The sequence below is a fragment of the Hyla sarda genome, chromosome 5, assembly GCF_029499605.1.
Source record: "Hyla sarda isolate aHylSar1 chromosome 5, aHylSar1.hap1, whole genome shotgun sequence".
NCBI classification, from domain to species: Eukaryota; Metazoa; Chordata; class Amphibia; order Anura; family Hylidae; genus Hyla; species Hyla sarda.
Window position 1 is genome coordinate 29,567,704 of NC_079193.1, and position 27,969 is coordinate 29,595,672.

General features: G+C 44.1%; 1 protein-coding gene across 2 annotated transcripts in view; it reads left to right on the plus strand.

Annotated features, from left to right (window-relative positions):
* ITGA8 (integrin subunit alpha 8) overlaps positions 1-27,969 on the plus strand; it is a 234,461-nt gene that overhangs the window by 178,417 nt on the left and 28,075 nt on the right. For both annotated transcript variants that reach the window (XM_056519092.1, XM_056519093.1), the window contains exons 23-27: positions 6,507-6,587; positions 12,651-12,756; positions 14,640-14,798; positions 19,959-20,090; positions 24,099-24,212. In XM_056519092.1, the coding sequence (XP_056375067.1) occupies positions 6,507-6,587; positions 12,651-12,756; positions 14,640-14,798; positions 19,959-20,090; positions 24,099-24,212 (592 nt within the window). The remainder of the gene's footprint in view (positions 1-6,506; positions 6,588-12,650; positions 12,757-14,639; positions 14,799-19,958; positions 20,091-24,098; positions 24,213-27,969) is intronic.

A 27,969-nucleotide genomic window follows, 5' to 3' on the forward strand; every position in this document is an offset into this window, starting at 1 on the left:
ACCACAGAACACGGGCTGGGCTGGGTAACGGGGCTTGCACAATGAGCTGACCCTGCGGCCGACTCAGGGTTTACAGGGAGGGGGGTGTAGATGTAACTCACCACTTCTTGCTGCTTTGGCTTGGTCTTCTTCTTCTTACCCCCAGGTGCCTCATTTGGGAACTCATCTCCGAACACCAGATTCTGAGGACACACTGGGGATTCCAGCATACATATCTGGGCCATTAGCGCCCCTCCCTGGTAGCTGTTGTCACTGTCTTCCCCTGAGTCGGCAGGTGATACTGCTGGCTGCTGTGCAGGGGGCCCACTGTACGGGGCCTGCTGCTGTTGCGACAGGCCATCAGGTGGATCTGGCTGTTGTTCTCCCTCTATCTCCTCCTCATCATCCACCTGGCTCTCAGGTTGCAGCCCCATCAACCTTCTCTGTTTCTTTTCATCCATATCTCTGAAACGCTCTTGATTTTTCAGCTTTTCTTTAAATGGTCCACTCATCTCCAGCAATTCCTCCTTTCTTTCCTCCAAAGCATTTATTTCAGCCATCAGACCTTTTATCTGTGCCTGGACTTCAGGCTTCTTCTTGTTTGGGGTAACCTCCAGCCTAGAACGGACATGGCGAAGTTCCTCCTGAAGCCTCCTCACAGCTTTGCTGGCGTCTTCATACTCACGGAGGTGACTTACGACCCGGGTAGTATAGGTGGAAATAGACTCCCGGGTCCTCAGCACTCCCCAGCCTTCCTCACTGAGGTCGGCTTCACCTCCGTGAGTACTCTGCCTTCCTCCAGATGACCTTGGCTTTCTGCTGGCAGCACCCAGCTTTCCCAAATTGGGATCCTCGTTTCCAGAAACCTTTCGGCCTCTTGCCTCTGTGGGGGGTGTTGGAGTGACATTGCTGCGACTCCGGGTGGATCGCCTAACCCCCAGATCTTCTGATGTACAGGCCGCTTGCTGGCCTCTCCTGCCTCCCTGCGGCCTACTCCGGGAGGCAGAAGCCTGGGCCTCGCCTCCCTCACTCATCCCTGGAAACCCACTCCCTCCCTGGGGAGGAGAAAGCAGGTCCCAGGTGGAACAGGTGGTAATTCCCTGGAGCTCAGGAGGCACAGCAGACACCACCACACAGCTGAACTGAAGCAGAACCACACCCACAACTGATTGGCTCCCACTCCAGAGCTGTACTCAGTATTCTGCTGGTGGGGTCACTGTGTACATACATTACATTACTTATCCTGTACTGATCCTGAGTTATATCCTGTATTATACTCCACAGCTGTACTCACTATTCTGCTGGTGGAGTCACTGTGTACATACATTTCATTACTTATCCTGTACTGATCCTGAGTTATGTCCTGTATTATACTCCAGAGCTGTACTCACTATTCTGCTGGTGGAGTCACTGTGTACATACATTACATTACTTATCCTGTACTGATCCTGATTATATCCTGTATTATACTCCAGAGCTGTACTCACTATTCTGCTGGTGGAGTCACTGTGTACATACATTACATTACTTACCCTGTACTGATCCTGAGTTATATCCTGTATTATACTCCAGAGCTGTACTCACTATTCTGCTGGTGGAGTCACTGTGTACATACATTACATTACTTATCCTGTACTGATCCGGAGTTATATCCTGTATTATATCCCAGAGCTGTACTCACTATTCTGCTGGTGAGGTCACTGTGTACATACATTTCATTACTTATCCTGTACTGATCCTGAGTTATATCCTGTATTACACTCCAGAGCTGTACTCACTATTCTGCTGGTGGAGTCACTGTGTACATACATTACATTACTTATCCTGTACTGATCCGGAGTTATATCCTGTATTATACTCCAGAACTGTACTCACTATTCTGCTGGTGAGGTTACTGTGTACATACATTACATTACTTATCCTGTACTGATCTGGAGTTATATCCTGTATTATACTCCAGAGCTGTACTCACTATTCTGCTGGTGAGGTCACTGTGTACATACATAACATTACTTATCCTGTACTGATCCTGAGTTATATCCTGTATTATACCCCAGAGCTGTACTCACTATTCTGCTGGTGGGGTCGCTGTGTATATACATTACATTACTTATCCTGTGCTGATCCTGAGTTATATCCTGTATTATACTCCAGAGCTGTACTCACTATTCTGCTGGTGGAGTCACTGTGTACATAGTGACACAGTGTTACTATTGTGTTTATTGTATTTTTCTAATTATCTAGTTCAATGGTCTGAAACTGTGGCCCTCCAGATGTTGCAAAACTTCAACTCCCAGCATTCTGGGAGTTGAAGTTGTGCAACATCTGGAGGGCCACAGTTTCAGACCACTGATCTAGAATATTCGATAACCTAGCACCTATCGAGTCCTACATATGCCAGACTACAAGACCTCTATCGCTTCATCACATTTGCGCATTTATTTCATTAGTCAGATATTTTCCACTCCCAGCGGATAGCGCCCTTTGTTTTCCTATTCGCGGCATTCTTACAAACCAGCTCTTCCAAAACACGAGCGATGTCCAGGAACATGTCATGTAACAAGTTCTGCGGAGATGTTGGCTCTCGTGAGTAACACTGTGATGGAAATGATAATATAAATATTCACCTCGCGGGAGGATAGCGATCAGGTCACATGACCGCAATGGCAGCGAGCTGGCCCCAGTCTTATGTAATGAGACGATCGGAGCCGTTCAATGAGGAATTGATTATCCCGGACTGGACGATCTGAATGTGTTTATTTAAAGATTACTAATTTATTTATGTGAAGGGAAACAAATCTTTTCTTTCTGGCCCCGGCTCGGAATGTCTCGGTCTTGTGGTTATTCTCAGCTCGTGAATACCGGGTTGTCAGTGGGAAACTACGTTGAGGCCTAAGAATATATTGTGTCCTATACTCCAGTCACACCCAAAGCTGCACCAAACTGTGCATTATACACTATGGGAGAGATTTATCAAAACCTGCCCAGAGGAAAATTTGCCCAGTTGCCCATAGCAACCAATCAGATCGCTTCTTTCATTTTTGAAAAGGCCTCAGGAAAATGAAAGAAGTGATCTGATTGGTTGCTATGGGCAACTCAGCAACTTCTCCTTTGCACAGGTTTTGATAAATCTCCCCCTGTCAGCTAAAAATCAATAATTCATCATTCAGATGACTTATCAGGATAAGCTGCCCCGTGTGTGTTTATAAGGAACAGCACAATTTTTGCCTATTATATAACTTGTGTACAGTATTTTTCAGCAGATTTCTGCTTTGCAACTTTCATCTATAATTTGCAGTTCTTCCAGAGCTGGTGGGCAAAGCTCCTTCCTCCTCTCTCCGTAGACTTGTATTACTTGTCTTGCAAACTCAGGACAAATCTGAACTGTTTTTCAAAGTGAACTACAGGCTCACAGGAGGGAGGGAGAGAGAAGAAGCTTGATAACAGGAGAAAGAAGCATTTTTCTCTAATAAGAAATATCACAAAGTTTCTTATATTCGATCGTATAATTGATCTATGCAAAGTTTGTTTAAATCACAGTGTCTATGGAAGTATATTTATTGCTATTGACTGACTTATCTTTAAAGGGGTACTCCGGTGAAAAACTTTTTTTTTTTTTTAAATCAACTGGTGCCAGAAAGTTAAACAGATTTGAAAATTACTTCTATTAAAAAATCTTAATCCTTCCTGTACTTATTAGCTGCTGAATACTACAGTGGAAATTCTTTTCCGTTTGAAACACAGAGCTGTCTGCTGACATCATGAGCACATTGCTCTCTGCTGACATCTCTGTCCATTTTAGGAACTGCACAGAACAGCATATGTTTGCTATGGGGATTTCCTTTTATGCTGGCAGTTCCTAAAATGGACAGAGATGTCAGCAGAGAGCAATGTGCTCATGATGTCAGCAGACAGCTCTGTGTTTCAAACGGAAAAGAATTTCCACTGTAGTATTCAGCAGCTAATAAGTACAGGAAGGATTAAGATTTTTTAATAGAAGTAATTTACAAATCTGTTTAACTTTCTGGCACCAGTTGATTAAAAAAAAAAAAGTTTTTCACCGGAGTACCCCTTTAAAAGTTTTTCACTTCCACCTCCTTAAAATAAAGTATAACTTACCTGGATCCACAGTCCCGTTCTGGAGATAGACCAGTTATTAGCCAGCTCTGCTAATATGTTAATCATCGTCAATGGAATGCCTGCGTCCGCTCTGCTCCAATATGCCTGCCCACAGAGCACTCACATGGGTGCAGGGTTCACTGTGAATATCCATGAGGTGGGTGGGCATTTCGGAGCAGAGAGGATGGAGGCGGGGATGCTGGGTATGCAGGGTCCGGCCACCATTGCACAAAGCTGGTGGTTAACATATAAGCAGTGCCAGATAATAGCTCCAGAACCAGACCACATTTCCGGTTAGATTTACCAAATTTTAGTCCGTGGAATAACCTCCTCTGTACTGGGTTTAGTGTGGGTGTCAGTTTCCCCCTACGGGGTATTCCTGGATATCTCATTGATGAGCCAATCACATACGGAGGCGGGACTGCACTGTAGCCAATAGTTGGCTGAGCCCTGCTTTGAATATGTGGTGACAAGCAGAGACTGGAAGGGGATGGAATGGGAGCTGTAGGGGACCAGGGTAGGGGAGAAAATTTTTTTTGATTTCACGTAATTAATTTGTTGGGTGGAAAATAACAATGAATGATCATTTTCACTGATCTATAAGACAGTTATCTTCTGGGAAGAAGTTGGCTTTGCTAAAAATTTTGGGGAAAAAATCTTTCATATCAGTAAAGATCTTTTGTTCAAGGATGATCTGTCCCCAGAAAGATTATTGATCCTTCGCCGGGTGTCACTGATCTTGTATGGAAGGTTTCAGCAACTGTAGTAGGAGCAAAGCGGAGGGAAGGGGAACCCGGTAGCGGAGCAGCTGCATGACCGGGGCGTTAGAGCCCCCTTCACCTAATTTTGGATTAATGTGAGCATAAGGGGTTTAAGGGGTGGCTGGTCCTTTAAGTGGGGATCATGATCAGGAGGTGACATGAGGGGTATGGAGGGGGTCAGGAGTTTAAGGTGAGGAGCCTGGAAAGTGTATTTAGAGGTTTGGGGGGGGGGGGGAGGAGGTGGAGCCCACTCCGGCGGGAGAAGAAGCAGCGTGAGGTCCCGCCCATCCACCCTAGTGTTGTCCTGGGGTTGTCATTGCCGTAGTAGGGTTTTGGCTGGTCAAAAGGGATCCTTGGAGGTATTCATTGCTGGGAATTACAGAGTTTGGTGAGGTGTTAGAGGAATGGTGTTGACAGCTGTTGGGGACACAGCTGAATGGTCCTCCTGCTGGTGTGCCAGGGCCCCAGAAGTTGATGGGAGTAGGTACTAACGCTGGTGGGTGCCCCTGGGTCATGTGAATGCGGCCAGGGATAAATTGTTAGTGCCGAGGTTGGTGAGGAAAAGTTTAATGGATTCAGTCCTCCAGGGACCCCTCCATTGCTTGACTTATGATTCAAGGAAATGTTTTGAATAATTGTTGGCTTCCCTGACAAATGATGACAGGTTTAAAAAAGACATCTTAAAGTGGTACTCCACTGGAAAACTTTTATATATATATATATATATATATATATATATATATATATATATACCAACTGGTGCCAGATAGTTAAACAGATTTGTAAATTACTTCTATTAAAAAATCTTAATCCTTCCAGTACTTATCAGCTGCTGTATGCTCTAGAGGAAGTTCTTTTCTTTTTGAATTTCCTTTCTGTCTGACCACAATGATCTCTGCTGACACCTCTGTCCATTTTAAGGAGCTGTCTGGAGTAGGAGCAAATCCCCATAGAAAACCTATCCTGCTCTGGACAATTCCTGACATGGACAGAGGTGTCAGCAGAGAACACTATGGTCAGACAGAATGGAAATTCAAAAAGAAAAGAACTTCCTGTGGATCATGCAGCAGCTGATAAGTACGGGAAGGGTTAATATTTTTTAATAGAAGTAATTTACAAATCTGTTTAACTTTCTGGCACCAGTTGATTAAAAAAAAAAAAAATAATGTTTTCCAGTGGAGTACCCCTTGAAATTTTAGCTTCTGATCCTTCTGTTCTCAATGTAGATAAGCCACCATCAAAGGAGCTTGGTAGCAGCTAAGAGTCTATTCACACAGCAGGATTTTTGCTTGCGGAATTCTACCTCGAATTAAAGCTCATAGACTTCTATGGGATTCCGGACGCCTATTCACACTTCTGAATTTCCACTTACGGAATTCTGCGAGCGGAAATTCAGAAGTGTGAATGGGAGTGCGGAATCCCATAGAAAATTTGGAAATTCTGCCGTGTGAATAGACCCTTACTCTCCTCTCATTATTGAGAACACATGCACGCTTGTCTGTACTAAGTGTGCATGAGTATGGAGAAGGGACAATAGCTATCAGTTGAATGAGCGTCTGGCCAACAGCTATTGGCGAAGTGTATGGCCTACTTCATAGTCACGTCCTGTTTGTTAACCCTAAATTTTTTTTTCTTTTTGTTTTCCAGTTCCAACAAAGACAATCCCAACAGTAATTTTGTCAGTCTAGAAATTTTCATCACTGCTGAGGCCCGCGTGGAGATAAGAGGGTGAGTAGATGGTTTTTTTTTTGTATGTTTTTGAGTGTTATCGTAACATTTTTTAAATATATTTTTTCATCTATGAACAACAAAAACCACCTAGAAAGGTCCTAAAGGGCTTAAAGGGGTACTCCCGTGGAAAACTTTTTTTTTAAATCAACTGGTGCCAGAAAGGTAAACAGATTTGTAAATCACTTCTATTAAAAAAATCTTAATCCTTCCAGTATTATTTTAGGGGCTGTATACTAAAGAGAAATCCAAAATGAAATGCATTTCCTCTGATGTCATGACCACAGTGCTCTCTGCTGACCTCTGCTGTCCATTTTAGGAACTGTCCAGAAAAGGAGAAAATAACATAGAAATCCTCATGCTGCTCTGGACAGTTCCTAAAATGGACAGCAGAGGTCAGCAGAGAGCACTGTGGTCAGGACATCACAGGAAATGCATTTCTTTTTGGATTTCTCTTTAGTATACAGCCCCTAAAAAGTACTGGAAGAATTAAGATTTTTTAATAGAAGTGATTTACAAATCTGTTTAACTTTCTGGCACCAGTTGATTTAAAAAAAAAAAAAAATAAGGTTTCCACGGGAGTACCCCTTTAATGAGGTATGCCCTTTCTAAATTATCTATTAGAGCCTATGGACAAAGATCTTCCACTTCTGGGTCCACCGATCTGTCAGGGTGGAGAAAAGCTAAGAAAATTTGTATCTTACTCATGAACCTTTTACATGGTCAGACATTCAGTTGACCAGGTAATAGTTGAAAATGTATGTCTAAGAAGGTGAACCCATCAGGGTCTCCAGGCTGGCTTTATTTGTCTTGATGAGGCAACATGAGCTTAGGATAGAGGGTTGACACTTTTCCCAAAAAGTCATGGTCCTAAATTTAGTGGACAGCAAAATAAGTACATAGGGCTGACATTTGACCACATTAGCCATACTTGGGTCCTTAAAGGGGTACTCCGGTGAAAATCATTTTATTTTATTTTTTTAAATCAACTAGTGTCCAAAAAATTAAACAGATTTGTAAATTACTTCTATTTTAAAATCTTAATCCTTCCAGTACTTATCAGCTGCTGTATGCTGCACAGGAAGTTCTTTCCTTTTGAATTTCTTTTCAGTCTGGCCAGAATGCTCTCTTGATACCTCTGTCCATGTCAGGAACTGTCCGGAGCAGGAGAGGTTTGCTATGGGGATAAAGAGGTTTGCTATATGTTTAAAAAGGACTAGACATCTTAAAGGGGTACTCCACTGGAAAACATTATATATATATATATATATATATATATATATATATATATATATATATATATATGTATATATCAACTGGTGCCAGAAAGTTAAACAGATTAGTAAATTACTTCCATAAAAAAAAATCTTAATCCTTCCAGTACTTATAAACTGCTGTATTATCTAGAGCAGTGGTCTTCAACCTGCGGACCTCCAGATATTGCAAAACTACAACTCCCGTTGGCTGTCCGGGCATGCTGGGAGTTGTAGTTTTGCAACATCTGGAGGTCCGCACGTTGAAGACCACTGATCTAGAGCATAATACCACAGTGTCCTCTGACCACAGTGCTCTCTGCTGCCACCTCTGTCCATTTTAGGAACTGTCCAGAGCAGAAACAATTCCCCATGGCAAACCTATCCTGCTCTGGACAGTTCCTGACACGGACAAAGGTGTCAGCAGAGAGCACTGTGGTCAGACAGAAAGGAAATTCAAAAAGAAAAGAACTTCCTGTGGATCATACAGCAGCTGATAAGTACTGGAAGGATTAAGATTTTTAAATAGAAATAATTTACAAATCTGTTTAACTTTCTGTAACCAGTTGATTTAAAAAATAATAATAATAATAATAATGTTTTCCAGTGGAGAACCCCTTTAATAAGTCTTGCTGACAGTAGAGCGATCACATCATATCTCCGTCCTGTTTGATAGCATATCCAGGCTGCTGGAATATGCTGCATCTGCTTCTTTTCCCTTCTCGGTGCTCAGCCAGAGTCCTGGACTTTGGTGACCTCCAGGAACGTGTAGTAAATCCAGACGGCATGAAGCTGACATCACTTACAGTAAAATGAAACAGGTTCTTTGTTCCCTGGAGGGGGATAAATTTGGAGACTTTTTCAACAAGAAAGGGGAGACCGATGGAGACATTAATGCACTTAAGAAGAATACAATAGTTGGCTACAAAGACTTGGATTACTACTCGGAGATCTTTATAAAATATGTCCGTCCTTCATAACATGGATTCCATAAAACCTTCAGGCCTAGTTACCATCACAAGCCAGATTGTAAAGAGATTCCAGTCAAGGACAGACGACTGTCTTCCATACTGGGAATGATTAGATATACAGTGATCTCTCAACATACAATGTTTCCAACATTCAATTGTCTTTTCGGGACCATTGTAACTTGAAACCAGACTCACCATACAATGCTATGGACAGTCCAGATCTGTGAAACGTGCCAATGGCTGGAGGAACCGACCAATCAGAATGGGCATTCACTGGTAAAACCCCTGTATTACTGAAGTGCCTGCACTGACTGGTGTTTGGTAGCGCCCCCTTGAGTACAGGGAGGTATTACATGTTCTGTACTCTTAACCTGTATTACTGAAGTGCCTGCACTGACTGGTGTCCGGTAGCACCCCCTACAGTATAGGGAGGTATTACATGTTCTGTACTACTCTTTACCTGTATTACTGAAGTGTATGCACTGACTGCTGTCTGGTAACGCCCCCTACAGTACAGGGAGGTATTACATGTTCTGTACTACTCTTTACCTGTATTACTGAAGTGTATGCACTGACTGGTGTCTGGTAGTGCCCCCTACAGTACAGGGAGGTATTACATGTTCTGTACTCTTTACCTGTATTACTGAAGTGTATGCACTGACTGGTGTCTGGTAGCGCCCCCTACAATACAGGGAGGTATTACATGTTCTGTACTACTCTTAACCTGTATTACTGAAGTGCATGCACTGACTGGTGTCTGGTAGTGCCCCCTACAGTACAGGGAGGTATTACATGTTCTGTACTCTTTACCTGTATTACTGAAGTGCATGCACTGACTGGTGTCTGGTAGTGCCCCCCACAGTACAGGGAGGTATTACATGTTCTGTACTCTTTTCCTGTACCAGGGTTTGCTGTTCCTTTAGACACCAAGTAAGGGCGGCTCCATGTTACTTTTTTAGGACACTGTGTTCTGTACAGGACCCTGAAGAAGCTCCTGTCCTCTACATAGACAGTGATTACAGCTCCCAGCAGATCTTTATTACTTTTATATGTAAGGATTTGCTTTATCTATATTAGTTATCGACTTATTTTTCTTCAATCCTCACTTTTTCCTATTTTTGGATGACATTTTGGGGCTTCAGAACCAATTACCAGAACCAGTTTCCACATAGTTATGGTTTCAACATACAAAGGTCGTCCAGAAACCAATTCATCTTGTAATTTGAGGGAGCACTGCACTGTATTTGCACATTTTATCCACCATTCTTTTCTTCCTTCCACGTCATTCATGCGGCCAGGTCCTGTCCTCTGGATAGTAGCATCGACCAGGAAATCGCAGGAGGAAATAAGTGATTAGGGATAACCAGATACAGTTGTGTAAACCGGAGGATAAAGACGCTTTCTCAAGAGTTTTCAAATGGACGGCAATTTTGCTAATGGAATCCTTGAAGTTCAGGGTCCATCTCTGATTTCTTGCAGAGTTCCCCCAATTTATCTTGTATCTGGGAACTTCTCTGATGTCAATGATTACCCCAAATCTGTCTTATGTCTCTACATTGGATGAGACATGATATGCATTACCGCTCTCTCTTATATGTCAGAATTATTAGGATCAGTTCTGATGAGCTGGATTCTAGATTTAATATATATTCTGATTTTATTTAAAAAACCCTTAAACCCCTTAGAAATGAAAACTTCTGCAATTTACTAATATAATTTATGTTTAAATTTCGGACTATTTTCAAGATATGTGCTTGATATCCGTGAGAAAGAAAATAGTGTTCAGAGGTTTTACACCCAGTCCATAGATAGTCCTGCCCTATCCAGTCTAGACAATGCTCTGCAAGCTAAAGAGCCTGGGATCCTTACTGATACATTGTACACAGCTAGTCCTGCTCTCAGCTGAGAAGTGGATACAAATGTTTCCAGTGTAGACAATACTCTGTGAGCTAAATCCATCAATATCAGCATGTTTGTTATAGTGTATCAGTCTGGAGTCCAGGCTCACAGAGCATTGTCTAGACTGGAAACAATTGTACACACCTCTCATCTGGGCTAGGTATGTACAGTTTATCAATCTGGGGTCCAAGGTGTTTAGCTCACAGAGCATTGTCTAGGCTAAATGCAACTGTATGCACTTCTCAGTTAAGAGCAGAGCTATGTATAATGTATTAGTCTCGAGTCCAGGCTGTTTAGCTCATAGAGCAGTGGTCTTCAAACTGTGGCCCTCCAGATGTTGCAAAACTACAACTCCCAGCATGCCCGGACAGCCAACGGCTGTCCGGACATGCTGGGAGTTGTAGTTTTGCAACATCTGGAGGGCCACAGTTTGAAGACCACTGTCATAGAGCATTGTCTAGACTGAAAACAATTGTACCCCCCTTTCAGCTAAGAGCAGGACCAGCTATGTACAATGTATCAGTCTGGAGTCTATGTTGCTAAACTCACAGAGCATTGTCTAGACTTAAAGATTTTGGGGCCTAAAATCTTCCAGCTGTGTGGAGCGTGCACTGACCCTGTGCTCCATACAGCAGGGAGATTCAGGCCCTATTCTGGAGATTGCGGGGGTTTTAGAGGATGTTGTCCCGTGGTTAGGGCATCCGTCTTAAAGGGGTTATCCAGGATAAAACTTTTTATATATATCAACTGGCACCAGAAAATGAAACAGATTTGTAAATTACTTCTATTAAAAAATATTAATCCTTTCAGTACTTATGAGCTGCTGAAGTTGAGTTGTCCTTTTCTGTCTAAGTGCTCTCTGATGACACGTGTCTCGGGAACTGTCCAGAGTAGAAGCAAATCCCCATAGCAAACCTCTTCTACTCTGTGCAGTTCCCGAGACAAGCAGAGATGTCAGCAGAGAGCACTGTTGCCAGACAGAAAAGAACAACTCAACTTCAGCAGCTGATAATTATTGGAAGGATTAAGATTTTTTAATAAATGTAATTTACAAATCTGTTTAACTTTCTGGAGCCAGTCGATATATATATATATATATATATATATATATATATATATATATATATATATATAAGATTTTTCCTGGCATACCCCTTTAAACCCTGGAGTACCCCCTTTATATCTTTCACATTCTTAGACTGTCTGGTTTACCAAACAGTCTTGTGGCAAATTTGGTGTATTTTTAGGCTGTCTAGTCTAAGAATAATGTAGTTTTAGTAATTTGGGGCAGTTTATGTTCTAGGAAACTTGTGACTCAAGCACATTAGGAGGCAAACTAAATTCCCGATCATTTGATTCAGATACACAATAAGAAAATGTGAGAATGTAGTGGAGTGATAGTGAGATACAGTAGTCTCGGCTCCCATAGGCCGCCCTTAAATCATCAAAAAAACTTTTAATATATTATAGATTAATGTATGCAGAATAACTTTACAATTGCATGTTATTAAAAAATATGCTTCTTTCTATTTAATTTTCCACTTTGAAGAAATGACCACTAGGGGTCTCCCTACCTGTCCTGGCAGCAAGCATTTCAGACTCATGCTGGAGTCCTAAACACTACGAGCTGCCAGTCTGCTTTGTTCACAAAGGAGAACACTCAGAGCTGCCAGCCTGCTTTGTTCACAGCCTGTTTGGCTGTGAACAAAGCAGGCTGGCAGCTCTGAGTGTTTAGGACTCCAGCATGAGTCAGAAATGCTTGCTGACAGGACTGATCGGGAAAAATACAATAGAAAGAAGCATATTTTTCATTAACATGCTATTGGAAAGTTATTCAACATTCATTAATCTAAAATATATCAAAAGTTTATTTGATGAGAGGTACCCTTTAAATAAGTTACCCGCATCCTGTATTCATTTAGATTTATCATTCTTTGCAGAGTTTCCCATCCCCCTCAAATCGTCCTACCCATTCCCAACTGGCAACCGAAAGAAAAACCTACAGAAGAAGTGGAAATTGGACCCTTAGTTCAACACATCTATGAGGTATAACTTGGCTCACTAAGCAGCATGAAGCCCAAAGGGCCCATGTACAGTGGAATTTACGCCCCTAGAAATTCAGGGTGGAGAAATTATTATAGCTCCTATGCAGATCTACAGTATATACTCGAGTATAAGCCCCCCCCCCCCCCCTCGGCTTATACTCGAGTGAACTCTCCGCCTGTCAATCCCTTCTCAGTGGTCTTTAACCTGCGGACCTCCAGATGTTGCAAAACTACAACTCCCAGCATGCCCGGACAGCCAACGGCTGTCCGGGCATGCTGGGAGTTGTAGTTTTGCAACATCTGGAGGTCCACAGGTTGAAGACCACTGATGAAGGGATTGACAGGCGGTGATGATGAAGGGGGGGGGGGATGATGACAAGGGGGATGATGACAGAGTGATGATGAGGGTGTTAATGACGGGGGTCTGGATAATGACAGGGGGGATGATGTATTTCCCACCCTAGGCTTATAGTCGAGTCAATAACTTTTCCTGGGTTTTGGGGTGAAATTAGGGGCCTCGGCTTATATTCGGGTCGGCTTATACTCGAGTATATACGGTATGTGTTTCCATGGTCACAGATAGAGATAAGCGAACTTACAGTAAATTCGATTCGTCACGAACTTCTCGGCTCGGCAGTTGATTACTTATCCTGCATAAATGAGTTCAGCTTTCAGGTGCTCCGGTGGGCTGGAAAAGGTGGATACAGTCCTAGGAAAGAGTCTCTTAGGACTGTATCCACCTTTTCCAGCCCACGGGAGCACCTGAAAGCTGAATAAATGTATGCAGGATAAGTCATCAACCGCCGAGCCGAGAAGTTCGTGATGAATCGAATTTACTGTAAGTTCGCTCATCTCTAGTCACAGACTACAAACAGACCCCGGAAATAGTCTGATTTTGCAGTCCTGTGTTACTCCACCACCTCCGCTTTCTCTTTTTCCTAATCTACAGACAGTAGAAGAGAAAGAAACGTGTAACATATTTATAAATAAAACTTTTTGAAAAAAGGGGGAATATAAAAAACTGAATTAACTTTTTTGGAAACTGTGCCATATTTGTTGAAAAAAATCTTTGCTTCTGTTGCACCAAGTGTGCCTATTTATTAATTTTTTTTAAATGGCTTGGCCTTGACAAAAAAGGCCAAACAAGGGGGTTGGGGATTAAAATACACAAAATTTTCAAAATTGTGCATTGAAAAAAAAATATATATATATATATATTTTTTAAATAAATACAGTCTGTCTTTAACTATACCACCTCAGAGGTGGTGTAGACTGATCACAAGAGGGAAGATGTGCTAGAATTTCAAAACAGCCTGAGACACTGTTAAAAATCTGGAACAATCTTAGGCTATGTTCACACAACAAAATGTTTTTGGAATGTCCGCCTAGAAAACATGGCCAGACATTCCCCAAATAGCTAGGACAGCTCGGAAATACACAGTCTCCATAAACGGCAATTCCTTTATGAGAGGACTGCGCCGAAAGAATAGACATGTCAAATTCGGCTGTGTGCACGGTGCAGCAGAATCCCATTGAAAACATGCAACGGAATTACCGAGTGGAATTTTTCCACCGAATTCTGCTTGAAAATTCCGCCATGTGAACATGGCCTTAGACTGCCGAGTCTAAGTAAAACTTAACATGGTTTCAAATATGACCCCCACAATTTTTTGCACCCACCCTTTCAATGGATTATCCTAAATGTGAGACTTATAGCAGTCAATCAGAAGGATTCTCAGCCCCTGTTATCATTGGAGAAGGGGAGGGGGGTGGGTCACACACTCTCCTTTTTATGGAGATATTTTATGGAATATTTACGATGAAAACTATTAAAATATAAATTGTATCAAATTGACTTTTTGTTCCCTTGTTTTTTAATTTAAGTTGCATAATATTGGACCAAGTGCAGTTGGGGAAACGCACCTGACTGTGGAGTGGCCTGTCCAGAATAAAGAGGAGTTTCTCCTGTATATATTTCACATTGAGACAGAGGGGCCCTTACAGTGCTATCCGAGCAGCGCTATTAACACTTTAAATATTAAGGTATGTTATATATTTATACATATTCATTCTATATAAAGCTTAAAGGGGTTATCCAACATAAGGTAACTTTAGTAGTTACCTGCCAGACAGTAATGGACATGCTTTGCAAGGATTCATGCTTGTGTTGGTGGTAAATGGCTCCTGAGTACCCTATAACGCTGCTGGGTTATTTGAGTGAAATGGCTATTTCCTGTTTGTGTTCTTTCCCTTCAACTACCATTCCCAGGATACCTTGTTTCTAGGTGGGAGGTGAATTATCTTCCTCCCACACCCCACCCACACCTAGGCTCCCTTCCATGCATGCTATGCTGAAACTACAATTCCCTGCAGCCCTATGGAGAATGATCTCCTCCCACCAAGTCGTGACTCCGCCCATTGAAGCACAGACAGGCTCCCTTTTAACACATGACTGGTGATGTAATGACTTGGGCCGCACTGCAACCTTGGAAAAGCCAGAGACAAAATTAATTTTGTATGCTTCTAAAAATGAACATCGGGGCAAAGATGAATTGTGAGACCAGCCATCAAACACAGGTACAGACACTATATTATTAACTACACTAACTTTACAGCCCCTGTAGCACAGTCAAATGAAAAAAAATCCCAGAATACCCTTTTAAATCCACTGATCACTTTGATTGGGTCTCCTGGAAGTCGCTTCTGGCCACACATTCTCTCTGCAGTGGCCACTGCTGGATAAATGGGGTATTACAGTACATGATGCTTATTATTTATATAAATAGGAAATTTTGTAATACAGTGGTCTCCAAACTGTGGCCCTTCAGCTGTTGCAAAACAACAACTCCCAGCAGACCCGGACAGCCAACGGAGGGCCACAGTTTGGAAAGCGTTTCTAAAATTATTTTTGCTGCACGCTGGTCTGGTTAGATTACTACCTTAGTTCTTACTTTCCCACATGGTCCCATTTGTCAGTGTGTTTTATGTACATCAAGCATTGCACCAAATATACGGCTCTGCCACCAGTGGGGATTTCTAGGATAATATCCTTTTTTTTTTTTCTACCCCATATGGGCTGCACATGTGCGGGGTTTCCGTCTAACCCTGTTCAAGGGTAATTCCTTTGCTTTTTGCAGCCGCTAGTTAATTTCTCTCATACTTTTCATCTTTTATTGAATTCGCATTAATTGAACGGTCCCAGAGCCTTTTCCTCCCAGGCCCTAACAATGGATTGTTTATAGGGTACATGGCTGATTCACTAACATTTATTAGGTAAAAAAAAAAAAAAGGAAGAAATCTGGTAATGCAAGAACGCCATGTAATTATGTATTTGCTCACTCATTAAGGGGTTAAAATAAGGAAATTTGGGGGTGAGTGCTCAGTCAGTACAGTTTTGCAGATTCGGCTGGTGTCAAATAGATGTCTATGGTTTTATGATGGCATACAAATTGCTCAGATATAGTTATATGAACTAAATAAAATCACAAATATTTCCTCCCAGTACTTAACAGGGGGTTGTCTGGAGAGTTAATTTTATACTTATAAGTGTTCAGGGTTGGATAAAATATAAAAACATACAGTCAAATGATGGTGAGCCAGCGCCCATTGAATGAAGGGGCATTTCTTATGTGTCAGGATGGGGAATGGGAAGCTGAACGCTGCTCAGAGCTTCTGTTCTCCATCCTGACACGTAAGAAATGCCCAATCACTGGTTGAGGTGGGTTACCACTGAAGACAGAGTTTGGCCGAGCGGGCATTTCCTGTGTGCCAGGAGGACAACAAAAAGCTCTTGCCAGTGGGGCCAGCACCATCAATACAGGGCCGGCACAGGATTGGTGGCAGGTCAGCACAGTGTTTTTTTAAATTTAAAAAAACACTATAGCTCTGGACAACCCCCTTAGATTTTGAAAGTTTTAGTTTTGCCACAGCTGGAGGACCATAGTTAGTAGACCACTGTTATAAACCTATATTTGCCGGCGCTCAGCATCTTCCCGTCTATCAATATCCTCATCTCAGGTTCACGTCAAATCAGCCTTGTGAAGATTCTCATTATACTTCTAAGTAGTATTAGTAGTATTACCTTTATGACGTACTGGCCTATAAACATTCACAGAAATTGTCTGCACTGAACATATACCGTATTTTTCGCCGTATAAGACTCACTTTTTCTTCCCCAAAGCTGGGGGGGGGAAAAGCTGGTGCGTCTTATACGGCAAATACACATTAAAACCTGTCCTATCGCAGCGGTTCCTGCGGCCATCAACGGCCGGGACTCGCGGCTAATACAGGACATTACTGATCGCGGTGATGCCCTGTATTAACCCTTCAGACGCAGCGATCAAAGCTGACTGCCGCATCTGAAGTGAAAGTGACACTAACCCGGCTGTCGGGCTGTTCAGGACCGTCGCAGTGAAATCACGGCGTCCCGAACAGCTTACAGGACACCGGGAGGGACCTTACCTGCTTCCTCGGTGTCTACTCCGTGCCGGGATCCCCTGCATGGCTGGTGCTCTCCTTCCTCGTCATCACGTCGTCGCGCACGCCGTCCCGTCATCCAATAGGAGCGGCGTGCATAGCGGTGCGCAATGCGGCGTGCGTAGCGACGTGATGACGGCGACGGAGAGCGAGGATACCGGGCAGCAGAGACGTTCCGGAGCGACGGGGACACCCCGGGGACGAGGCGACAGCGATGGAGCGACATCCAGGGCAGCGGTGATGGGTCCGGAGCGGCGGGGACACGTGAGTATTACCTCCTATACCAGTGGTCTTCAACCTGCAGACCTCCAGATGTTGCAAAACTACAACTCCTGGCATGCCCGGACAGCCAACGGCTTTCCGGGCATGCTGGGAGTTGTAGTTTTGCAACATCTGGAGGTCCGCAGGTTGAAGGTTCAGAATCTTTTTTTTCTACATTTTCATCCTTTAAAATTGGGTGCGACTTATATGCCGGAGCGTCGTATATGGCGAAAAATACGGTAATCCACCATCAAAAAATCTCCTTTTCATTCCAGAGGAGTCAAAGAGGTAATCTGTTTCTCCTTGAGGGGAGCATCAGGAAGACCTCCCCTCAAGGAAAAGCATTACCCTTTGGTTTTTACAACGATTGGTCTCTCCATAACCAGCCAGCACCCTACTATGTACTGATGAGGGGCAACAACATCCAAATGTATTTCTATATATATATAGATATATACTTTTTTTGTCCTTATGAAGAGATTTCTGGCTTGGCATACATTCCCAGTCATGTTTTAAGACTCCTACATGGAAGAAAATACTGAGTTTAAAGGGGTTATCCAGGAAAAAACTTTTATATAAATATATATATATATATATATATATATATATATATATATATCAACTGGCTCCAGAAAGTTAAACAGATTTGTAAATTACTTCTAATAAAAAATCTTAATCCTTTCAGTACTTATGAGCTTCTGAAGTTAAGGTTGTTCTTTTCTGTCTAAAAGGTCTCTGATGACACCTGTCTCGGGAGCCGCCCAGTTTAGAAGCAAATCCCCATAGCAAACTTCTTCTAAACTGGGTGGTTCCCGAGACAGGTGTCATCAGAGAGGATTTAGACAGAAAAGAACAACCTTAACTTCAAAAGCTCATAAGTACTGAAAGGATTAAGATTTTTTAATAGAAGTAATTTACAAATCTGTTTAACTTTCTGGAGCCAGTTGATATATGAAAAAAAGTTTTTTCCTAGATAACCCCTTTAAGGGAAAGCTACCTAAAAAAATGTGCTTTGCACATCGTTCATTACAGAGGGATGTCATGGGATTTACTGCATCCAATAGTAACTCCATTGTGAAAGGTCTTAGTTTCCTTACCTATATTGCATGTATTAATTAGTGATGAGCGGCATAGGCCATATTCGAATTCGCGATATTTTGCGAATATATGGACGAATATTCGTCATATATTCGTGAAATTCGCATATTCGTTATATTCGTTTTTTTGCACATATGCGAAAATATATCTGAATATTCACGAATATTGAGCACTCCCTTCTTTAATGATATAGGGAACTAATTTGCTAGTACAGTGGTCTCCAACCTGCGTACCTCCAGATGTTGCAAAACTACAACTCCAAGCATGCCCGGACAGCCTTTGGCTGTCCGGGCATGCTGGAGTTGTAGTTTTGCAACATCTGGAGGTACGCAGGTTGGAGACCACTGCACTAGCCAATTAGTTCCCTATACCATTAAAGAAGGGAGGGCTCAATATTCGCGAATATGCGCATAAGCGAAGAGCAGAGATGGATGCAGTGATCACTGTGATGTGTAAAACATGAAAAGCAGAAGACTTGAAAAAAGCTGCACTCACCCGCTGAGAAGTATTCGCCAAACGATGCTTTATTCCACGTGTCCATACAGCAGACGGCAAGTCAATAGCTGGAGGTGCGGGGAGCGAGAGCCAAAGCTCTCAGGTGCGGGGGGCGTACCACTAGACATCACTGTGATGTGTACTGTGAACAAAGAAAAAAAATAAAATAAAAGCGAATATTCGTAATTGCAAATATTTAGTGCTATGTTCGCAATATTTGTGAATTCGCGAATATGCGATATTCGCGATTAAAATTCGAATTTCGAATATTCGTGAGCAACACTAGTATTTTTTTTTATAGGAATTTTTTTCTTTGACTATGCTACAGGGGCTGTAAAGTTAGTGTAGTCCATAATATAGTGTCTGTACCTGTGTGTGACGGTTTTCTCCCAATTCTTCTGTGATTTTCACCCCAATATTTATTTTTACCAGCATACAAAATGACTGCTGTCTCAGATTTTTCCCAGGTTGCAATGCGGTCGAGACCTGGCTCACTAGTCAGTTGATGACATGGAGCCTGTCTGCTTCAATGAGTGGAGAGAGCAATCAGCAAGTAATGCAACAGCTGGAGGCACCCTGATTGAAAACCACAGGTCTGCAGCTCATTTATGTTTCAATGGGTGGAGTGGCTGATGTGTGGGAAGGAGGAAAATGGTATCATGGGATTTGTAGGCAAACAAGAAAACTGAAAACAGGAAATACAAGTTCACATAAAGCTAGCCACAGTGTTCTGGTAATCTCACAGCATAGCCATTTAGCCCCAAGACAAGCGCAGATCCTTCCTAAGCATGTCCATTACTGTCTGCCAGGTACGTACTAAAATCACCTTATGCTGGAGAACCCCTTTAATGTCTAATTTATTTTCCTCTTTAGCCAAACGAACCTGAAGACACCCCAGAGTTGGCTGCTTTCCTACGCAATTCCAGCGTCTCCCATGCGGTGAGCAGGAGAGACATCGCAGTGGCAGAGGCCCTGAGGCATAACCCCATCCCAACTAAACTACTGGTAAGAACATAGCATAATGCTGTAAAGCACAAAACTGACCATTTACAAGGGAGGGTCTGCGCAAGTCTCTTAAAACTCATTGTCCGTGTAGTTCATGTGCTGCAAATAATGCTGACTAGAAAGATCATTTCAGTATAGGTCAGTGGTCTTCAACCTGCGAACCTCCAGATGTTGCAAAACTACAACTCCCAGCATGCCCGGACAGCCATCGGCTGTCCGGGCATGCTGAGAGTTGTAGTTTTGCAACATCTGGAGGTCCACAGGTTGAAGACCACTGGTATAGGTTATCCTAGTATGCTTGTTTAGGTCTATGCAAGCAGAAGTGTTGACCATACAACACCAGCACCACCATGTCATGGAGGAATATTTTGCCTGTTTGTTCTATAGTGCTCAGAGGAAGTGTTTCCTTCAAGGCTTGGAGATGCCATGGCTGTGTGGTGTCCCGGTACCGTATCCTATACATTACCTGTATAGATTCCCCATAGTCAGAGTCCCTAGGACATCGGGGTCCCTCTTGTCTAGTTTTCCCCCTGTCACCTCTCACTTAGTCAGTACATATATAGTACTTCTATTGGATCTTTATATAACTATAGGTATAGAAACTGTATATATTTAGTTATGTACCTGTTCGCAGCGTAGCAGGACCTGCGGGTCATGTGATCAGGTAGAAACTCTATGGTTTTTGCTTTAGGACCTTTGGAGGTTCCTGTGACGTATGCACCCACCATGCATTGTAACGGTGAGTGACAGCTGACACGGACCAATCCAAAACAGCCTTGCCCCTGCCCATATAAGGGAGCGGCGGCCATTACTCGGTCTCTTTCCTCGTGGGCTGCTGATGAAGGAGGACCTGCGCAGCTGTCATCAGCAGTGACTAGGCCCAAGCCTTGCGGCCACGGCCATTCATGCAAAACTGTGAGTTATCTCAATCCCTGTTAACTCTGCAAGATCACCGGACCTAAACAGACCCCTAAATCCGGACGGATCTCTGCACAAATCCTAATTCTAATAATCCTTTGGATAAGTCAATGGTCCGCAGCATCTGTCAATCACTGCCGTGCTGTATAGAGACTGTATTACTGAGACTGTTGCTGTTAATTGGATGTACCGCAAGTATTTCAGTAAAGTTTATGCAAGTTCAAGTTCATCCCTATTGTGGACCTTCACTCATTTAAGCATGCACCTATCGTTTCTGGGAAGGGTGGCGATAGGCTGAAGATTTACCTCAGCGTATTAACCCTCCCCCTGGCGTCACGAGTGACAGGGGTTACATTAACCCCTCATATACCGAAGCAACACCCCAACTACACTACACCACAAGGCAGTTACCACAGCTGTATACGCTCTTCTGTATACATAGATCTAAAATGAATGCTCAGGTAACAAAGACAAAATGTTCATGCATGGAAGTATTCCTTTAAAGGGGTACTCCGGTGGAAAACTATTATTTTTATTATTAACTGGTGCCAGAAAGTTAAACAGATTTGTAAATAACTTCTATTTAACAATCTTAATCCTTCCAGTACTTATCAGCTGCTGTATGCTCCACAGGATGGAAGTTCTTTTCTTTTTGAATTTCTTTCGTCTGACCACAGTGCTCTCTGCTGACGCCTCTGTCCATGTCAGGAACTGTCCAGAGCAGGAACAAATCCCCATAGCAAACCTATCCTGCTCTGGACAGTTCCTGACATGGACAGAGGTGTCAGCAGAGAGCACTTTAAGAGTTCTTTGCAGGTTACCTGACCATGCACACTTTGATATAGGCAAGTATAAGGACTGAGTATAGTCAAAAATCTTCAACATCTCAATGTCTTGAGGGACCAACATTTGACCACTTATCGGAGGCTGCCCAAAGATTGAATCCTTTTTCCTTGTTCTGCAAAATCGGGGTCCAGTCATCCCATGTATATTGGCATTATCATCACTCTGGATCATTGTCCTAGGACCAAGTATGTCAACAATTCCATCTCTTTTAAGACAGACGCATTTTTTTACGCCGTTAATCAGAAACACATTTCATCACTTGCTCCGGGCCCTTGGCTTGTTTTCTCGTCTGGAAAGATGTTTTGTTACAATTTTTAATGTGATTGTTGTTGAAAGATTTTGTAATTATTTTGCTGGTGTGATATGGGGAATGATGCAGGGCAGATGGAATTACCCTAGGGGCAGATAACCTTAACTCCTTGTATTTGTGATGCCAGGGTGTGGTTTAGCCTCAATACCACCCGAAGGTATACCACTGGATCCTGGGCTAGGCACGGGGGGCAATAATGACTCCGACGCCAAGTTACGGACAACGGTAGCTTTACTGAGTGACAGATGGTACAGTCTATACAGTGTAGCCAGGGCCACGGAGGACAATTTAGTGCAGGCCACGCTGACTTGACTATAGATGACATTGACAGACTTGACTTGACTTGAGGTAGGTAGCTGTGACTGTAGCTTACTTGTAGATTTGTAGACTTGTGGCTGCAGACTTGACTTGAGGCTTCTATGACTCCAGACACACTCCTAGACTTGACTGCACTGGAACTCAGCAACAAGAGCGAGAGCAGGGGCTCCACCCAGGGCTTTTATGGGGGAGACTCTGGTGGAATCCCATTGGTCACCCTTAAGTCACCTGGTTACTGATACCTCCTGGGAAAAAAATCACATGACAACTGAAGATCACATGGGAACATTTCTTAAAGGTACAACACTTCTTTACACACTTTACAGCATAAAAAAATGGCAAAACATATATATATGAGGGGACAGGTGTAAGGGGGGCCCAGGGGACAATGAAGCGAGGCTGCCCGACAGGGAAACAACTCCCATACTGGGCCACCACACTGGCTTGGTCCATAAATCTGTTTGTAGATAAGGAAAATAATTTTGTAACATACCAAACAAGAACAGAAGTGAAGTGTTCCGATCATTGGCTTCCATGAAATCAGATGAAATGATTGTCTCATCACTTATAGTGACATTGACCTGGCGATCAGCTGATCAGTATAGCTTAGGCTTCTGGAACCTTGGAAAGATCTTGGTTAAATTGGAAAATTAAATTTCGCTTGCTGTGCATAAAAGTGGGCCATTGGACCCCCTGTTAACCAATTGTCATGATGGGAAGGGAACCGTGCAGACCTAAATTCGTCCGAAACCACTGTCCATACCTACTTGGATGATCTGTGTTGGCCCCCAACGGGATGAAGGTTCCTATACTTGCTAAGTGCATGGGGCATAAATGGTCAGACAGATCAGGTCAGCAACACATGGACATGACAGTAACTAAATCAAAATGGGCCAGCCAGATAGTAAAAACTTGCAGAAAAGCACAGTACAAAGTCAGAACCAGAATCAGAACAAGCAAAACAAAACAGGAAGTCAGCAGGCAATGGAGTGGTCAGGCAAACAGGCAAAGGTCAGGAACGCAGGAAAAACAGTATGAACGCTAGAGACAGGTAGGAACCACAATCATGGGTAATCAAGTAAGCAGATGCCCGCCTAAATGTCCTGCCACTGGAAGGGGACAATGCCAAACACAACAGCTGATTGGCCCGGTGATCCCACCTCAGGCAGCCACTCCCACAGTGATAAGCAACCCTGCTCTGAACAGGGAGACTGGAGACGGTGCTGAAGCCAGGCCAAGTAAGGTTGTTACACCAATACAGGCCAATATGTCTACCCTAAACTAACGGAGTTTGATACAGGGTCCACCCAATTTCTAGAAACAGCTCTGTTGGTGATCAGTGTTATCCCACTGGGTTTGATACCTGGGACATTTGACAGTCAGCTGTCATTGCTGGGGGAAGATGGGGTGGGATCTGCTCTTTGCACACAAAGGGGGTCACAGGTAGACAGCTGAGGAAGGCTCCCACGCCGAAACTATTAGGGGCCCTTTGGCAACGTCTTGATAATCCTGCACCTTCTTCTTTTTGGTTTGTATGTCAAACTGTATGGCGCAATACATACTTGATAAATGGAAAAGCAGCAATAGATGAGCTTGTGGCTTTTTTCTCATTGCAGAATTGCACCAATGTGAAATGCTTAAGAATCACCTGCAAAGTGAAGCAACTAAGAGGCGCCGAGCGGGCCGTGGTGAAGATCAGATCCCGGTTATGGGCAGAAACGTTCCTCCAGGTAACTATGGAGCTCTCGTGATGCCACCGATTTACTTGTTGACCGCATCCTCTTGAAAGAAGGAGGACCGGCTTCCACCATGGCCTGCAACCTTCTGACCTATGGGAGCGCATGCAGGAGGGCCATAGCTATAGGACAGTGTTCTCCAAACTGTGACCCTCCAGATATTGCAAAACTACAACTCCTAGCATGCCCGGACAGCCAACGGCTGTCCGGGCATGCTAGGTGTTGTAGTTTTGCAACTTCTTGTGGTCTACAGTTTGCAAACCATTGCTTTAGGGGGTGCAAAGGTTGTAGTGATACCCAGGCCTAAGAGGTTAGGATTGCATTAAAGGGGTACTCCGCCCCTAGACATGTCTCATGTCTAGACATGTCTGATCACGGGGATCCTGCTACTGGGGTACTCCACCCCTAGATATATCTGATCGCCGGAGTCCCGCTAAAGGGGTACTCCGCCCTTAGACATGTCTGATGTCTAGACATGTCTGTTGTCTGATCGCGGGGGTCCCACTACTGGGTACCCCCGCAATCTCAGCACCCCCTGTCATCTGTTGTACAGAGCAAACTTTGCTTCGTGCCTGATGACAGGCGATACAGGGGCCGGAGTATCGTGATGTCACGGCCCTGCCCCCTCGTGACGTCACGGAGTACCCCGTCAATGCAAGTCTATGGGAGGGGGCGTGGCAGGTGTTACGCCCACTCCCATAGACTAGTATTGAGGGGGAGGGCCGTGATGTCACGGCCGTGATGTCATGACGCGAAGTTTGCTCTGTGCAGTAAATGACAGGGGGTGCTGCAGGAGAGATCGCGGGGGTTCCCAGCATCGGGACCCCCGCGTTCAGAAATCTTATCCCCTATCCTTCGGATAGGTAATAAGATGTCTAGGGGTGGAGTACCCCTGTAAGACCTAGAAAACTCAAGTTACACCTCAGATTTGTTGATACATTGTAGACACCAAGGGGAAGATTTATCAATACCTGTCCAGAGGAAAAGTTGCCCAGTTGCCCATAGCAACCAATCAGATTGCTTCTTTCATTTTACAGAGGCCTTGTTAAAAATGAAAGCAGCGATCTGATTGGTTGCTACGGGCAACTGGGCAACTTTTCCTCTGGACAGGTTTTGATAAATCTCCGCCCAGGTTCTTCCCCCCGCACAATTACTGTATTTATCGGCGTATAACACGCACTTTTTAGGCTAAAATTTTTAGCCTAAAGTCCATGTGCGTGTTATACCCCGATACACCCCCAGGAAAGGCAGGGGGAGAGAGGCCGTCACTGCCCGCTTCTCTCCCCCTGCCTTTCCTGGGGTCTAGAGCGCTGCTGCCGGCCCTTCTCTCCCCCTTGCTATCGGCGCCGCTGCCCGTTCTGTCCCCCTGACTATCGGTGCCGGCGCCCCATTGCCGGCGCCGATAGCCAGGGGGAGAGAAGCGGTGCCGACAGCCAGGGGGAGAGAAAGGGCAGCGGCACCCATTGCCGGCGCCGCTGCCCCGTTGCCTCCCCCCATCCCCGGTGGCATAATTACCTGGGTCGGGTCCGCGCTGCTGTAGGCCTCCGGCGTGCGTCCCCGGCGTCGTTGCTATGCGCTGCACGGCGCAGCGCATGACGTCAGTGCGCCGCGCCGTGCATAGCAACGACGCAGGGGACGCACGCCGGAGGCCTACAGCAGCGCGGACCCGACCCAGGTAATTATGCCACCGGGGATGGGGGGAGGCAACGGGGCAGCGGCGCCGGCAATGGGTGCCGTTGCCCCTTCTCTCCCCCTGGCTGTCGGCGCCGCTTCTCTCCCCCTGGCTATCGGCGCCGGCACCGATAGTCAGGGGGACAGAACGGGCAGAGGCACTGATAGCAAGGGGGAGAGAAGGGCCGGCAGCAGCGCTCTAGACCCCAGGAAAGGCAGGGGGAGAGAAGCGGGCAGCGACGGCCTCTGTCCCCCTGCCTTTCCTGGGGGTATATCGGGGTATACACATGCACACACACGCACCCTCATTTTACCATGGATATTTGGGTAAAAAACTTTTTTTACCCAAATATCCTTGGTAAAATGAGGGTGCGTGTTATAGGCCGGTGCGTGGTATACCCCGATAAATACGGTATATAAAGTCGGGATTATCCTGAACGACTTTTACAGTCCCGCTCATTCACTGGTTACACCGTGACGATACCATACAATGGATGTCTCCTATTCGTATCCTAGACAGGCAACGGGTTATTTTTGGAGCGGCAATAAGTACAATGACATAATGATTATTTGCATTGTCCGGCAGCCAGGACCAGCTGTCCTGGACAAATATCAAAGTGGAGAATATTAATAAGATGATTCATCTCTGGATTACAAATGAAACCGGATCTTGCAGTAAATGCTTAATGTACAGTGTACTCCCAATGGAGGCAGATACTTGTTTTACAGTATAGAGTTTCACTACGGTATTTTGCTATTTATTTATTTTTTCTATTGCAAAAAAATTAAGGTATTTTTTATATATATTTTATATGTAATCTATCTGCAAAAAAGGGACCCATGGCTAAAAACCCATATTGTTGATGCAAACTACTGTTAGGGTTTACTGATCTTGGCCACTAAAAGGTGCCTGATCTTAAAGGGTTTTTTTTTTTAATCAACTGGTGCCAGAACGTTTAACAGATTTATAAATTACTTCTACTTAAAAATCTTAATCCTTCCAGTACTTATCAGCTGCTGTAAACTTCATAGGAAGTTATTTTCTTTTTAAATGTCTTTCTTGTCTGACCACAGTGCTCTCTGCTGACACCTCTGTCTGTCTCAGGAACTGCCAAGAGCAGGAACGAATCCCCATAGCAACAGAGTGTCAGCAGAGAGCACTGTGGTCAGACTGAAAAGAAATTTAAAAATAAAAGAATTTCCTATGGAGCATACAGCAGCTGATAAGTACTGGAAGGATTACAATTTTTAAATAGAAGTCATTTACAAATTTGTTTACGGTTCTGGCACTAGTTGATTTAAAAAAGTTGTTTTTCACCGGAGTACCCTTTTAAAGAAGCACCCCAGGTTGTCGTTTTCTTTGCCTTATCATGTACACTCACCATCACTAGGCCCACAGTACCATCTGTTTTATTCCAGTACAGCTGCATCCATATGTTTCATTACTGTAACTTGGTCATGTGATCACCAGTCTGACCCACAGAAAATCACAGTGCTTAAAGGGGTACTCCGCCCTAGACATCTTATCCCCTATCCAAAGGATAGGGGATAAGATGTTAGATCGTTGCGGTCCCACTGCTGGGAAGCCCCAGGATCGCCGCTGCGGCACCCCGCCATCATTACTGCACAGAGCGAGTTCGCTCTGTGCATAATGACGGGCGATACAGGGGACGGAGCAGCGTGACGTCATGGCTCCGCCCCTCGTGACATCACGGCCCGTCCCCTTAATGCAAGTCTATGACAGGGGGCGTGACGACCGCCATGCCCCCCTCCATATACATGTATTGAGGGGGGTGTGCTGTGTCGTCACGAGGGGCGGTAATGATCCCCAGCAGCAGGACCGTGGCGATCTGACATCTTATCCCCTATCCTTTGGATAGGGGATAAGATGTCTAGGGGCGGAGTACCCCTTTAATGTGTCAGAGGAAATGGTCAGTTCTGTGTCAGCTGACTTCCTGTAAACTACAGGATTACATCATCACCACATCATTATCAAATCGCTCCTACTAGCTCCCAGACCCCTCCCCTCCCAGTTCTATCTGTATACTGCTGCTATCTCTATGGGATCAGGATATACATT